This window comes from Danio rerio, chromosome 2 (assembly GCF_049306965.1).
Source record: "Danio rerio strain Tuebingen ecotype United States chromosome 2, GRCz12tu, whole genome shotgun sequence".
Taxonomy (NCBI): Eukaryota; Metazoa; Chordata; class Actinopteri; order Cypriniformes; family Danionidae; genus Danio; species Danio rerio.
The window spans coordinates 28,797,501-28,812,315 of NC_133177.1; the positions used below are offsets into that span (position 1 = coordinate 28,797,501).

Sequence of the window (14,815 nt, forward strand, 5' to 3'; positions counted from 1 at the left end):
CCCTAGACAAGATTTCAGGTGGCGCCCTGTCACATCGCAGTAAATTCCACTGCTAGCGTACAGTCATAAGAAACTAAATCGCTTTTTGATCGACTACTACAAGCTGGAAAAACGTCAGATAAATATGCCAATGCAATTAACGTTATAGCTGAATAGATCTAATATTTACACATTTGCTTGAGGAAGGAATGATGGGGGTATTTACATCACTATTACTATTTTCCATAACGTCTATGCCCTTCCATAACATTAGCTGACGTTAAAACTAACAGATAGCACTATAGCTATTTATTGATTAGCAATCTGTCAACGTTGGGATGTAAAAAATATGGGACAACAAATAGCTTCAAATGATAGAATACATAGCAAACATTAGAAAATATTGACAATAAAATAAAAGGTTTAGCTTGTTAAAATCAATGGCCTATACAGAAATGAAATAAAGCTATAAAATATTTGATTGTATTTGCATATTGATTATAGTTACTATAGTTATTTAGTGAAGAGCAGGAAATGAATCTCATTATTTTGTTTGATAACAAAGGTGTTCATGTGAGAATGCACAGATCTATAATGAAGCATTCGAATACTTTAGTAACTGTTTAAGAAAAAAATAGTTGTTTAAATTAAAACACGCAGGACAGACATGTTTACATATTTTTAAGTGTATTGTCTGTTTAAACACACACCCGAATCTGAGTGGAGCAAAAAAAAAAAAAAAAAAAAAAAGCACTTTTCCGACAGTCCCTTACTGAGAGCTCAACTACATAGAATAGACAGATAGATTGATCTCTGCAGCAGCTGCTGAAGAGCTGCGCGCTGCAGACGCAGCTAGTGTGAAATGCAAACGCCTGCGTGCTTCTTCTGCTCTCCATACGCGCTGCGCACGCGCTGCTTTCGCTTTTGTTTATTTAATATAATCTCAAGTTTTGCTGTAATGTAATCGCATAGGCTGACATCGCGATTGCGATATGATCAATCATGCAGCACTATAGAGTGTACAATCTAACATGTAAATGTACTCAGTCTAGGCCAAGAAAATTAGTGTCTTTAGGGTCACCATAGGCAGGCCGCTGGGGTCAATTCTACGAGACCACAGCGTACTTCTCTCATCAGTGGAGTCAACTAAACAGTTGATGAAAGAGAAAAAACAAACTTGAGGGTTCTTGCTCACGTCACTTACTGAGAGCTGTGACCATCTGGGCCTCACTGCAGCTTGCCTCCTAGGCATAAATCATCATGACCGCATTTGTAGACTACTTGGTTCACCAGGTCACGCCGGAGATCAGGTCAAGTTTTTTTTCTTTATAGAGAAAGCCACAGTAGTATGATTTAGCTCTCAAGGCTTTAAAAAGACTAGAAAAAAGACAGGAATGAGAAAGAGAGACAGACAACAAAAGGGCAGACATTCCAGCTGTCGAAAATATTTTGTTGCTGGCATAGCAGCTTGAAGATCCAGGGCTGGCTACCAGACAGGACTGGGGCTGTTAAAACAACTCAAATTGTCCTCTCTCAGCACCTCTCATGGACGATCTTTCCTCAGATTGCCCAATAGGAACAAACATACTCACCTCAGCTCATAAGGCTTTATTACATAAGGCAGGAAACCAGATCCAGGGGCCCTTGATCTCCTTGGTTCCTAAGCTGCAAGGATGTGTGTGCTTTCTACTGCTCCGTCCTCATTAACTAGATTAGGCTGGGGTCAAGCCTGTGTGCTGAGGAAGACTGGCCACTAGATTAACCTTCTCAAGGTCTTAGACTTGCAGCACTTTAACCTTAACTCCTTTGTATCTCCGTCTCTCCGTGTGGTTGCATGGACTCAAGCAGAAACAGATGTTCACTTCTGCTTCTCTTTGGCGCTGTGCATTTCCTCCAGCCACGAGCTTTCACTCCGTCATTACCGACCAGAAGCAGCAGATGTTCCTTAATCTTGGCTTTGTGTCTTTGCCACAATGTTAACAGTTTCCCACATTCACTCTCTCACAACATATGAGTCACCGTAAAAGGTTATTCCCTGAGGTCACTTCGATAACGGCAAGCGATGGAGCTATAGTAGGTGACGCAACTTGAGGAAACCGAATCACATGAGAAGGTCGAGGGCAGATAAACCTGGTAACCGGATGCCAGCTTTCCCCCCTAATTAAATATGACCTTTCAATTATCTGCCCGGTGCTTATTCATTTGCAGTTGGTATGCCAGAACTCTCACCCATCAGGAGATTCTTGCACGTCTGGCTTTTCATGAAGTTGCTATAGAAATTGATGAGACGTGAGCCAAAATCAACATTTGTGTGTTTTTCTGGGAAATCCCTCTTTCAGTTCTTACAGTAACACAATGGACAAACTGACTGTTTCAGTGAAAATGTTTGTCTTGTTATTAGTACTGTTGTCTGCTAAATGTACACGTGGAGACAACCCTCACATAGATGTGCTTGTGCCTGGTTTTAGGAAGTTTTAGGACGAACAAATAATGACTTGATTTCTAGTTGATCATCATGGTATCAGAAGTGGCTTATTTGAAAGGCAAATACCTTTAGATTATGCTTATTTTACCAAAATAAAACATGATCATGCCTTGATTTTTAATTATTTAATTAGGACAGTAACGTCTGACTTTGCTTAGACAAAAGTCTTGTCACCTAACAGAAAAAATGTACAGTATAGAATATAAAGTCATGGTTCAGTAGAAAAATAATGAATATTGTGTATGACTCCCATGAGCTTAGAGGACAGCATCCATACATGCTGCAATGACTCAAATAACTCATTAATAAAGTCATCTGGAATGGCAAAGAAAACATTCTTGCAGGACTCCCAGAGTTCATCAAGATTCTTTGGATTTATCTTCAATGCGTCCTCCATCTTACACAAGACATGCCCAATAATGTTCATGTTTGGTGACTGGGATGACCAATCCTGTAGCACCTTGACGTTCTTTGCTTTCAGAAACTTTGATGTGGAGGCTGAAGAATGAGACTGAGCACTATCCTGCTGAAGAATTAGCCCTCTCCTGTGGCTTTGTAATCTAATGTCTTGACAGCTCAGGCTGTTGACGTTGCCATCCACTCTGCAGATCTCTCGCATGTCCCCTTACTGAATGTAACCCCAAAATCTTGATTTTCCTTTATCAAACTTGACTGATTTTTTTTTTTGTGTGAGAATCTTGAATCCATGCTGGCTCCAACAGGTCTTCTGCTGTATTTGTGATGATTGGGATGCAGTTCAACTGATGATTCACTAGAAAAATCTACCTTCTGCCACTTTTCCAAATGATCAACTAGTTATTATTTGTTGCTCTTACCACCGGGATCGACGACAAGACTTTTGTCAGTTATGTTTACTCCATGTTCTTAAGTGACATTATAGACACAACATACATGATTGCAAACAGGATGGATGACTAGAGGGATTAATAGATCGATGGATCGACAAACTGATGGATGTTTTGGTTAGATTGATGAAATGATTTATAGATTGATTAATAGATAGAAGAACGGATTGATAAATTTGATGGATCTATGGATTAATGGTTGAATTGAGGGATTGATTGATGGATGGATTGGTAGCAAGTTGGACTGCTTGATTGATGATTTGAAAGATGATTGATAGAAAGATATATGAATGGATGAATATATGAATGGATAAAATGAAATATGAAAATGAAGGTAAGGATAGACGGACACACAAATAATTAGACAGACAGAAACACAGAGAGACAAATAAATTACAAGATGGACAGAGGAGGGAGAAAAGACTCCTGGCACTGGTGGACATTTGCACCATTGGGCATCCAGAGCAGTTCATCAAGGTTTAGTCCCTCTGCAGCTCTAAGCAGTCTTGTTCCCTCCGCCTCTCTCCTTTCTCCTCCATCCCTCGCTTCTAGCCTCTGCCAACTTTTTCCATTCTTTCCAGCTCCCTTCCAGGAAGCGCTGGCGTGTCCCTGTGTCCCTTGGCAGTAGTGAGGCTATGCATCTCTGCTGTGAGCGAATGCCACTTCGAGTCCCTCTGGAGATAGCTAGAGACATGGAGCTAACACACTGAAGGCAGGAGACTGATGCCAACTTGGCAGGGGTGGAAAGGAAAGCATCCATTCTGCTAATGGGGCTGACAGTCTGTGATACTACAAATGACAGCATACCATAGTTTATCAGACATTTAGATACACACACACACACATCAACAGAATCTAGCCTGCCTAGACTTTGTGTTGAAAATGAAAAAGCAGGTATGAGCAACACTAACATCTGGAGCTTTTGTGCTCATTGTTTTGACTGAAGATCTTCATGTCCTCATTTTAACCTTTCTAAGGTAGCTTAGGCAGTTTAGTCTGGTGCTAAATGATGTATAGTGGAAGAGGCAGTGCACTGCTGATGTTTCAAATATGTAATCAGTTAGGTCATTACATCAGTGACATATGCTGTGCTACTGTTACCAGCAGAAGCATTGCAAATAATTTACTTCTTAATGTAGTAGTGTAATAGAAGACAACAGACCCAACCTTTACATTATAAGCACTGCTGTTCTAAGTAATTGGCTAGTGCATTTAAATGACTGTTCAAAATAATAACAGTGTCAAGACTTTGTTTTATTGTCAATTATCAACTTGAATTTTGTCAACTATTATAAATAAGGAGGGCAAGCAATGTGTCATACAATGTTAAAATCATTTCTTTTGAAGTAAAATGGGTCTTTCAAACCGCTATTTAATTCTGAAAATGTAAGTTAAATTAAAAGGTTTATTTGGAGAACAGAAATTGTATTTTAAAACTGGCGCACATTATTGGATGGTCATCTAAAATGATCTCAAATGCTTTAAAATGGCAACAAAAAAAAAAATGTAAAAAAAATGTAAAAAATGTAAAAAAGAAGAAAATGGGCAACTTTTGTTCATAGTCCAAATTGAAAAGATCCAGAAAGATCAAAGATGGTCTAAAATTGGCGTTACAGTCAGAAGATGTTTAACGGTAGCTAAGCTGTCTGCAAGATACCCGCACAAAGCAGCATTATTGAAATATTGCCATGTGCAGAATCAGTTAAAGCAGTGGAATACATTAACTGTCCCAAAGAGAAATTAAATAGTTCTTTTTGAAATTGCTTTTTTCTTTGACGACCCCCAGGTACCAAATTCAAGCCTTATTTTTTTTAAATACCCTTAAAGGGTGGCTTGAAAAATCATGGAATGGGATGTTTCTCATACTAAGGCCTATTAATTCTAGGTCTAAAATATCTTCAAAATCTTACAGCAATTCTTAACTTTTTGATTTAGCTGCTAATTCATATGGTTTATAATCTCATTTGTACATTTTAGCACGAATTGTTCATTCCCCAGCGATGGCTGTTTGGTTGCAAGCCTCATTTTAAAAGTTGCACATTTTCAGATGACTGAAAGTGTATAAATTATTTCAATTCAATTCAAAATGAAGTGAGTTTTTCCTTAAATCAAGCAAAGTAATCTGCCAATGAGGTAAGCAAAATAATCTGTTTTTGATTTGTGATAAGATTATTTTGCTTACCCCATTGGCAGATTATTTTGCTTGTTTTAAGGAAAAACTCACTTCATTTTGGAATATTATTTCTTAAAACAAGAAAATATGTTTTGCTTGTCTAGAAAATGCTTCTTGATTTAAGAACTTAGATATTTGGACTAGAAACAAGACAAAAAATCTAAGTAAGAAAAAAAAAATAAAATAAAAAAAACATTGGTTATGCAACTAAATATTAGTTTAAACAAAAGTTTGAAAATGTCTTATAAACAGACAGATGAACGGAGATAGATAGATAGATAGATAGATAGATAGATAGATAGATAGATAGATAGATAGATAGATAGATAGATAGATAGATAGATAGATAGATAGATAGATAGATAGATAGACAAACGGACGGACGAACGGACGGGTAGATAGAGAGATGGTCGGGTAGATAGAGAGAGAGATGTTCAAGTCAGTTTGAGTGTGAGCAGCTGTGTCAGATGTGTGTTCGTGTGAGAGTGCAGTGTGTAGCGTCAGTGGTTCTCAGGTTTGTGTGAAAGAGGAATTAGACAGCCAGCTGTTGAGCAGATGGAATGTGTGCTATGCGGAGATGAGAACGATCAGGATCCTGCAACTCTTTCTCTCTTTTCCTCCCACACTCCCTCCTTCCTTCCCCAACCCGTTATTAGTGACATATTTTCTGCAGAAATGAGTATGAACATTTTTTGTTGTTGTTTTTGTTGTTCTCATTTGACCACCTGGCAATATTTCCTATCCTGCTGTGCTTTAATATTTAACCTTACAACATAATGCAGTGTGTATTTGCCAAACCAAAAATCCCAAATTTAGTTTTATTTCCCATCTGCCTGTTCATCCTAACAGAGTTCTGGTAGTATAGCCACAGCTTCAGTTTGTCTTTCCTAATAATTTTTTTGGATGACTGAGCAGTTGCTTGGTTATTTTCAAGGTATTTCTATGGCCTCACAGCACCTTTCTATCCTGTAGGCTGTGTGAGTGTAACTACCATCACTAATCAAGAATGTGCAGTTTCATCTTGCCCCACCAGGCGGCGGAAGCAAGCATAAAGATGAATGAGTTCACAAAAGAAGCCTTTCTTTTCAGACCGAAGTGCATGAAAAATTCCAGGAGGCTTTAATCTAAAAGCAAACAAACAAATCGGCCTCACTAACAGAATTTGCGACTGTGAAACATGTTTATGTCTGACTGATCAGCCCTTTTGATAGCGGCAGCCTAGTTTTTATGTCTGCAGCCCTTATTCAGGATGTTAGCAGGAAGATGTGAGCTGTTTTATAGTGCCTGTTGCAGTTCTGTGCTGCTCCAGCTTTCGCTCACATTCACAAACGTGCACTCAGACATGTGGGTGTAGTTACTGGCCTGACCGTTTGGCATCTGCAGCTCTGTGGGTGTTCTTGGAGACATTTTTTTTCTGATCGTCTGCAAATTCACTTTTGAATGTTTACCTAACACCTCCTTACATACACACACGCATGCTCATTCGCATTGAGCTAAACACACAAACACTCACAGAACAGATCCAGCCACTGTCAGGTTATTTTTTTATTTATTGCTTTATGTATCTTGTCCAGAAGGAGATTTCCATGTTGGTTTAAACAGTGTTGCGGGGTCAAATGTGAGCTCTCTTGGGACTCACAGCAGAACTTTTGTAACCTCTGACCTTCACGTTTCTAACTATTGGATCTGGGACAAGGGTTTAGTCTTTTGGCATGTTGCTGTGTTGTTGCTAGGGCAATGTGATTGCTTATTAACTGCTTTTGGTAGGTACTGTTGCTTCATCTTCTAAGGCCTGGGAGTGTGTGACAGACTAATAATATATGTAAGGATGTGACACCTGTTTTTAATTACTGAATTTTTTCATATTTAATCTTGGAAAATTTATGTTTTTAAATAGTTTGTTTTTGTTTTTAGTTCTTGATTGTGGTCTACTTTTTGTTTTATTTGCCTTGTCATCACCATCCTCTTTGATTTTATTAATATTTTTTTTCTTACCTTTGTTTTTTGTTTTGTTTTCATTAATTAATTTTTTGTTTGTTTGTTTTGTTGTTTTGCCTTGTGTTAATTGTTTTAAAAATATTTAGTTCTGCCTTTTTTTTGCTTGGTTGTTATTTATTTTAGATTTTTTGTTTTGTTGTATTGTTTTTAGTTTTACTTTGTTACCTTTTGTTTTGTTTACTTTTTGTTACCTTTTGTTTTTTGTTTTTTTTACTTTTACCTTCTGTTTGTTTTTATTTTGTTTTGATTTGTTCACTTTTTGTTACCTTTTGTTTTGTTTTTATTTTGTTTTGTTTTGCATTGTTTTTAGTTTTAATTTGTTACCTTTAGTTTGTTTTTTTTGTTTTGTTTTACTTTGATTTTAGTTTTACTTTTTGTTACCTTAAATTTTTTTGTGTTTTTTTTTTTTTTTTGCTTTGTTATTGGTTTTACATTTTATTACCTGTTTTGTTTTGCTTATTTTTTGGTGTATATTTTTGTATGCATATATGTTTGTTTTGGTGTCTTTTTGTGGTATGATTGTTTTGCTTTGTTTTTAGTTTTTGTAAACAAAAACTAAAAACAAAGCAAATCAATCATATTTTGTTTACTTTTTGTTACCTTTTGATTTGTTGTCTTTTGTTTTGCTTTGCTTTGTTTTTAGTTTTAGTTTTGTTGTTTATTTTTGTTACATTTTGTATTGTTTTTATTTTGTTTTGTTTACTTTTTGTTTTGATTTTGTTTTGCTTTGTTTTCATTTTTTACTTTTTGTACCTTTAGTTGTTTTTTTTTTACTTTGATTTTAGTTTAAATTTTTTGTTACCGTTTAGTTTTGTTTTTTTGTATAGTTTTTTTGTTTTGTTTTGCTTTGTTTTTAGTTTAACATTTTATTACCTGTCTTATTTATTGTGTATATTTTTGTTTGCTTATTTGTTTTTGTGGTTTGATTTGTTTTGTTTTGCTTTGTTTTGATTATTTTGTGCTTAGTTGTGTCAGGTGGTGCAGTGGGTAGCACTATCGCCTCACAGCAAGATGCTTGCTGGTTCGAGCATCGGCTGGGTCAGTTGACATTTATGTGTGGAGTTTGCATGTTCTCCCTGTATTCATGTGGGTTTCCTCTGGCTGCTCCAGTTTCCCTCACAAGTCCAAAGACATGTGGTATAGGTGAATTAGGTAAGCTAAATTGTCTGTTGTGTATGTGCATAAATGAGTGTGTATGGAAGTTTCCCAGTGATGAGTTACAGCTGGAAGGGCATCTGCTGCGTAAAAACATATGCTAGATAAGTTGGTGGTTATTTCCTCTCTGTCAACCCCAGATTAATAAAGGGACTAAGCCAAAAGAAATGAATGAATGAATTTTGTTCTGATATTCTTTTTTTTTCTTTTTTTTGCATAACAGTTTGTTTTTCTACTTTTTTTTTGCATTTTGTTTGTTTACTTGCTGTTTTATTTGCTTTGTTTTTGTTTGCTTTTTGTTGTGCTTTTGTTTGTTTAATTTTTTTTTTACCTTCATTTTTATTTTTCCTTACTCTTGTTTTGTTTTGTAAGGATTACAGCACACTGTAGATACCTTATCACATACCTTAGTTTTACCCTTTCTGTTTTCCTGGTTTCCCATCATTGACACTAGCCTTTAATTGAAGGCAGCAACTTCCCTTCACCTCAAATATTCAGAGAGGCACAAGAAGGAACTAAACTTCGCAAATAGCATTAAAGAGCTCTGTTTTTGAAATGAGAGCTGTTTGTTTCTTTCCCGTTCTTTTATCATCTTCTCTTCCTCTATTTACTTTCACTGATATACTGTAACACACCAGTTATTCAGAACTTGGCAGGAGGGCGAGACAGAAAGTGAACAGCAAGCCTCAACTGTACGGCTCCCTATGGAGACTGCATGCGTGAGAAACAGACGTAAAGCTTTGGAAAGTCGAGTGCTGTGCTTGGCAGCAGCAAAACAGAAAGAGGTTCTCTCTCTGAGGGCCAGAGCGGAAACAGGAGAGCATGAACACACAGAAAGTGAAACCGACAGCTAGTTTAAGTGTGCTGGTGGTGAACAGGTAGTCAGTGCCCCATAGAGATGACCTTCAGACCCCATAAAGATGTGTAATGAGCAAAATTTTTTCCTCTGGTTATTTGTTTCCTTTGGATATGGGTAGTTTCTGTAAGACATAGAACTGCATGATTCATTAAAGAGTGTCACCTTAATTTAAACACCCATTTACAGTTTGAAGATGACATTAATTACTTTATTACACTAGTATGTGGTTACATACTGATGTCCTCAAAAACTGGACTTGTGTCAAAAACTGGAAACTTTGTCTGTCTGTCTAAAAAATAAGGGAATTACTACCAATAACTGGGAGAAATCTGAATTTTTTTTTGGAATTTTGAATTAGAAAAGGCTTAATACATTGGACAGATCATCAACGCGCTGATTTTTTTCCCTTTGAGCTGCTGTTTTTGAAGTCTCCGCAGATACAGGACTTTTTTAATGTTAAAAAGGAAACATAAGCTGGACCACAACAAATCCATGTCATAATGAATAATCAAATATTGTAGCCTAGATTACAGGAAGCATCATGTTTTTAGTTAGATTGTGGCATCTATAGAAACTGTATTTTGCTAACAAACAAAAAAAACAGCACAGTAGCGAGATTGGATCAGTATTGATCGATACTCAGAATTTTGGTTAAATCGGTTGCAAAAAACGGTATCAATGCATCCCTACATGAAATATGCTTGAAGATGGTAGTGTTTATAAAACCGTCATTAAAGACTTAAAATGCCCCTTTATCAATCCCGTTGACCCATTGTACCCATTAAAATGACCCTTTACGAGTAAGTTTATGCCTGTCATTTGCTCAGTTATATCATTTTAATGCAAATTTGACATAGTTTGAGATGTCTTTGACAGCTTGACACAATACATCGTTACCTGTCAATATCTTTGTCATGACATTATCTTTGTCAAAGACAACAAAACATGATATTCATGAGGCCATTATAATAAAAAATATCTATATAGATTTTCTGAACAAACTGAATTTGTCCTCCAAAAAGCGGTAATACTCACTACAGTAGTTCAAATTTAATTTGTTATTAAAAATGTCATTAAGTGTCTGTACTATCAGAGATCCTTATTACGCCGTAATAAACATATTTTTCATTTTGTGATGTTTTTTTATCATGTTTCCTCCAATAGAAGGTCAAATAATACACTATGCTTTAAAAAAGATGAACGTGTTCATGACAATCATGTTTATGACAGATTTATGACACGTTATGTTGTGCTGGTTATGTCAAGTTGTCATGACAGACTCTGACATGTTTTAATGTATTTTTGCTGTCAAATTGTCATAAAGACATTTCAAACAATATCATCTTTGCATTTAAAAATGACATAACTGAGCTAATGATGCTTCATAACAGTTGTCATAACTTAATCTTATAAAGAAGTACCTAGTTAGTTTTCTTTACATTTTAACTTTGATTTCACAGTTCATATTCACAAATCTATATAATGACTAATAGATGCAAAACATCAATCTTGCATACAGACCATGACACTGCAATGATGACTCCATCTTCCGTGCTAGATTGAGTTGAAATGAATGCTTGGTTAATGGCAAGAGGAAGGCGACCTCATATTCTTCCACATCTGCACAATTACTCATCAGCTCCCAGTAATAACTCAATTTGTCACCTACACACACAGCATTAGCAAGGTTTCCGTCTCATGGGGGAAGCCTGTGTTCCCTGTGCCTGCCTCGCGGGGTCGTGTTGAGGTGATTGTGTATGACATCACTGCTGCCGTGACTCATGAAGGCCCAGAGGCACTGTGAACTCAGTATTTCTCTGCTCCACAAAGAAAATACACACATCAATCACACTCATTTGGGTGCATGACAAAAAACATGTTTATGGATAGCCTAGTTTCACCATTAGATTAATTTTATTTTGTTTTTGACTGAAAGTAGAATAGTTTATGTTGGTTAAATGTTTCATGTATGTAAGTTAAAGACCACACAGAATAGTGTATTAAGCATCAAAACAAAAAAGTGTAAAACATGTTAGAATGTCTAGTGTAAATTCATTCTAAATAGAAAAATCTGTATACTTTATCCTAGATTTTGCTTTTAAATTAACAAGTATATAATACAATTTTGTGGGATCGCTTATTGTTTTTCTGTATTTTAATAAATACAGGTCAGACATAAGTGTATATATCATGTTTAATGATATTGGAACAATATTTTGACATTTTTTAGGTTATTTGAAACATTAAAGAGTATTAAAGATAATCCTTAGATGTCCCCAGAATATTTCCGTAACGTTTCAGCTCAAAATACCCATCAGATCAGCCTCCAGAATCTGCCCGTTTTGGTGTCTGAGTAAAGTGTAGCTGTTTTTTTGTAGCCTGTGGCTTTAAATGCTAATAAACTGCTTCTCCCCACCCACCGTTCTCACATGCGTGTCTGCTTCTCCTGTATTACATCAGATAAACAGCAGTCAGTGATCAAGAGAGATTGATGAAGCTGATATCTAGTTGGTTAGTCAAAATTTCCAAATCATTTCATTTTATGTATTTGTGGTGGCGTTTATTCAAGCCTTTCTGAAACGATGAGTTGCACATTGCGGTGGGCCTCAAAATCTCTGGGCTTTAGGTCCTATTTTAACGTCAGGAAAAGAGACTTGTTGGGTTTATATTACTTCAATATGACAGTGGACATGCCATACCTACACACAATGTCCAAACAGCTTACAAAAGTTGATTTTCATCATAGGTGCCCTTTAAAGTAGATGCTTATCTAGCATGTAATATGCTTTCTATGTACATACAATTGTTTTTGTACATTATTTTATCATAAATATGACCCATATTTATGAATTCAGTCATTTTAACAATCATAAAAATAGTTGAAATGGTTCAAAAACAATGTGCAGCAGTGAGGTAAAACATTTACCTGGCATTGTCTTTTTGAATTTATTTGAGTTTGAAATTATTACAGCAGTGTATTATATATTATATCCTTGGAGACAAAAATATTGAGATTATTATTAGTATTTTTATTTTTGATTTTTTTGATAAAATATATGAAAAATTTAAAAATTCCTGTGTCAAAATAAATTTAGATTCTGCAGTTACTGTTATAACTGTATACTTGTGTTACAAATCCTTATTCAGTAATCACAAACCGAATCAGTAAATCTTGTTTAAAAGTGTGGGACCCATCAATTACTGTGTATAAGAGTTAGAAAAATGCTCTTTAAATTATATACAATTTAAATAGCTATTTAAATTATAATTATCTATCTTTAAATGCTCTTTAGTATTGGATAAAATATAATGTGTCTCTGCAGGACATTTCTACTGTCAACTGCACTCGAATAAGTTCAGTGTGTTTAGTTTTTTCCTTTTCCTCCTGACAGTTTATACTGATGAATGGCAAATGCTAGGGGTTTCTCAGCAGGTGAATTGCTGCAGCTGTAAGTGCACTTTTGTAAAGCCCTTACAGATCAGGGAAGGCTACACATGCAAATCTCCAGCCCATTAGTTGATTCACAATTCTAGCAGAGAGTGAAATCCTGCAAGATGTTTCTCCTTGGAGGAGAAAAAAGTGTGGAAATTAAAAATCTGGGTTTATTGGGCAAATACACTTGTGTCTCAGTGTATGCACATTTATTACCACAAGGGCCAGAACAGATTTAAAGGTATTCTGACAGAATACTGTCTGTCGTTGATGATCTGGTAGCTTAAGTGAGCTAATCCTGTCTTGGGAACATGAGGTAGTTGAGCTTTTATTTTTCCACGTACTGATTTAAATTTTGCAAGAGGGTTGCGTACGAGTTATGGATGTGATTCAGTATTGAGACGTAGAAGCGAATGCTACCGATTTCTCATGTGTCAGCTGTGCCAGGGCTCTTTTAATGGGTTCTGTGAGCTACACTATGGTTCTGAAATATTTTCCATTGCCTTATTTTGCAAAAGCAATTGACACAATAAGAGTTGTATTCCTTTTTAAATTCATGTTTTGGGTTTTTAACACCATGCTCTCTCGTTTCTACTTTTGCAAAAACATACTAATCTTTCTAATTGAGTTGCTGGTCTTTTTGCTAGAATGGGTAAAATGAGTTCCTGGTCTATTTGACTAATATGGGGAAAATACTATAAAAGTGCAAAATTGAGTATTTAAAGTACAGTTTAAATGCTTAACTACATTAATTATTCAAGTTATTGAATGACAGTAATTATAATAAAAAAGAATAGTTATAAGAAACAGCAAGATTAAGTGTAATGATGAAATGATAATTTCTCAAGAAGTAAAAACTGTAATTGAAATACTATGAAAATGTCATTGGTCTGTTAAAAATCACTTAGGTAAAAAGTAATTCAGAGGAGGGGATAATAATGTTTAATTGGTTATCAGCATTCTTTAAAATACCATATTCTTTGTTCAGTAAAGGAAAAAAAATATACATACCGTATATATTTTTGTGATCAATGTTTTATTGTCTTTAGATTAAAAAAAATAACAACAGACATTCAAACAAACAAACGGGTAAGAGGGAGCAACAGACAAATCAACAACTTTCATGCTGAAAAACTTTATATAGTAATTTTTTTTTACAAGGTCTAAAATGTTGGGAAAAACATTGCCATGCATTAATGGTACTAGGTTTAGCCTTATTAATTTGTGCTGTTGTACCTTTACAAGTCACTATTTTAAGGAGGTTATAAATCAGATGTGTGGAGTAAACCAGTTCTGTATGATTGCATGTATGTATGTACAGTATATATGTACAGTATGTATGCATGTATGTATGTATGTATGTATGTATGTATGTATATGTTTAGAGCAAAAGGAGAGAGTTAGCATTGCTTGTTTAAGGACAGAATATTTATCACTTATAAACTATTCATTTAACGCAATATGCTGTTCAATTGTGATGTAAAGCTGACCTCTGTTGACGTATAATGGAATAACACATCTTGTTTTTCTGTTTTTCTGTCTCTTCTCCTCTGTCTCATGCCTGCAGATCATGATTCAGAAGCAAAGAGAGTTCAGGATGTTCTCTCGGGGATGGAAAAACCACAGGTGGGTCTGCAATAAGATTTAAAAATCTCATGAGTGAAAATTGCTAATGGTTTTAATGACATTAGATAAACTTGATGTCCAAAAAGTACAGGCCGTAAATACAAGCACACAGATAAACAACTTGACATGATTAATTATTTCAATATGTCATAAATGTCGGATACTGAGTGTCATGAGAGGATAGTCTCACAGTTCCGAATGCAACCACTTAGTGGCAGTGTTTTGTTTTGGTTTGGTTTTA

The 14,815-nt window shown here is 35.5% G+C and overlaps 1 protein-coding gene across 3 annotated transcripts in view; it reads left to right on the forward strand.

Moving 5' to 3' along the window:
• Positions 1-14,815, forward strand: part of fndc3ba (fibronectin type III domain containing 3Ba) — a 230,683-nt gene that overhangs the window by 148,140 nt on the left and 67,728 nt on the right. For all 3 annotated transcript variants that reach the window (XM_005163404.6, XM_073920500.1, NM_001159832.1), the window contains one exon: positions 14,516-14,574. In XM_005163404.6, coding sequence (XP_005163461.1) covers positions 14,516-14,574 — 59 coding nt within the window. The remainder of the gene's footprint in view (positions 1-14,515; positions 14,575-14,815) is intronic.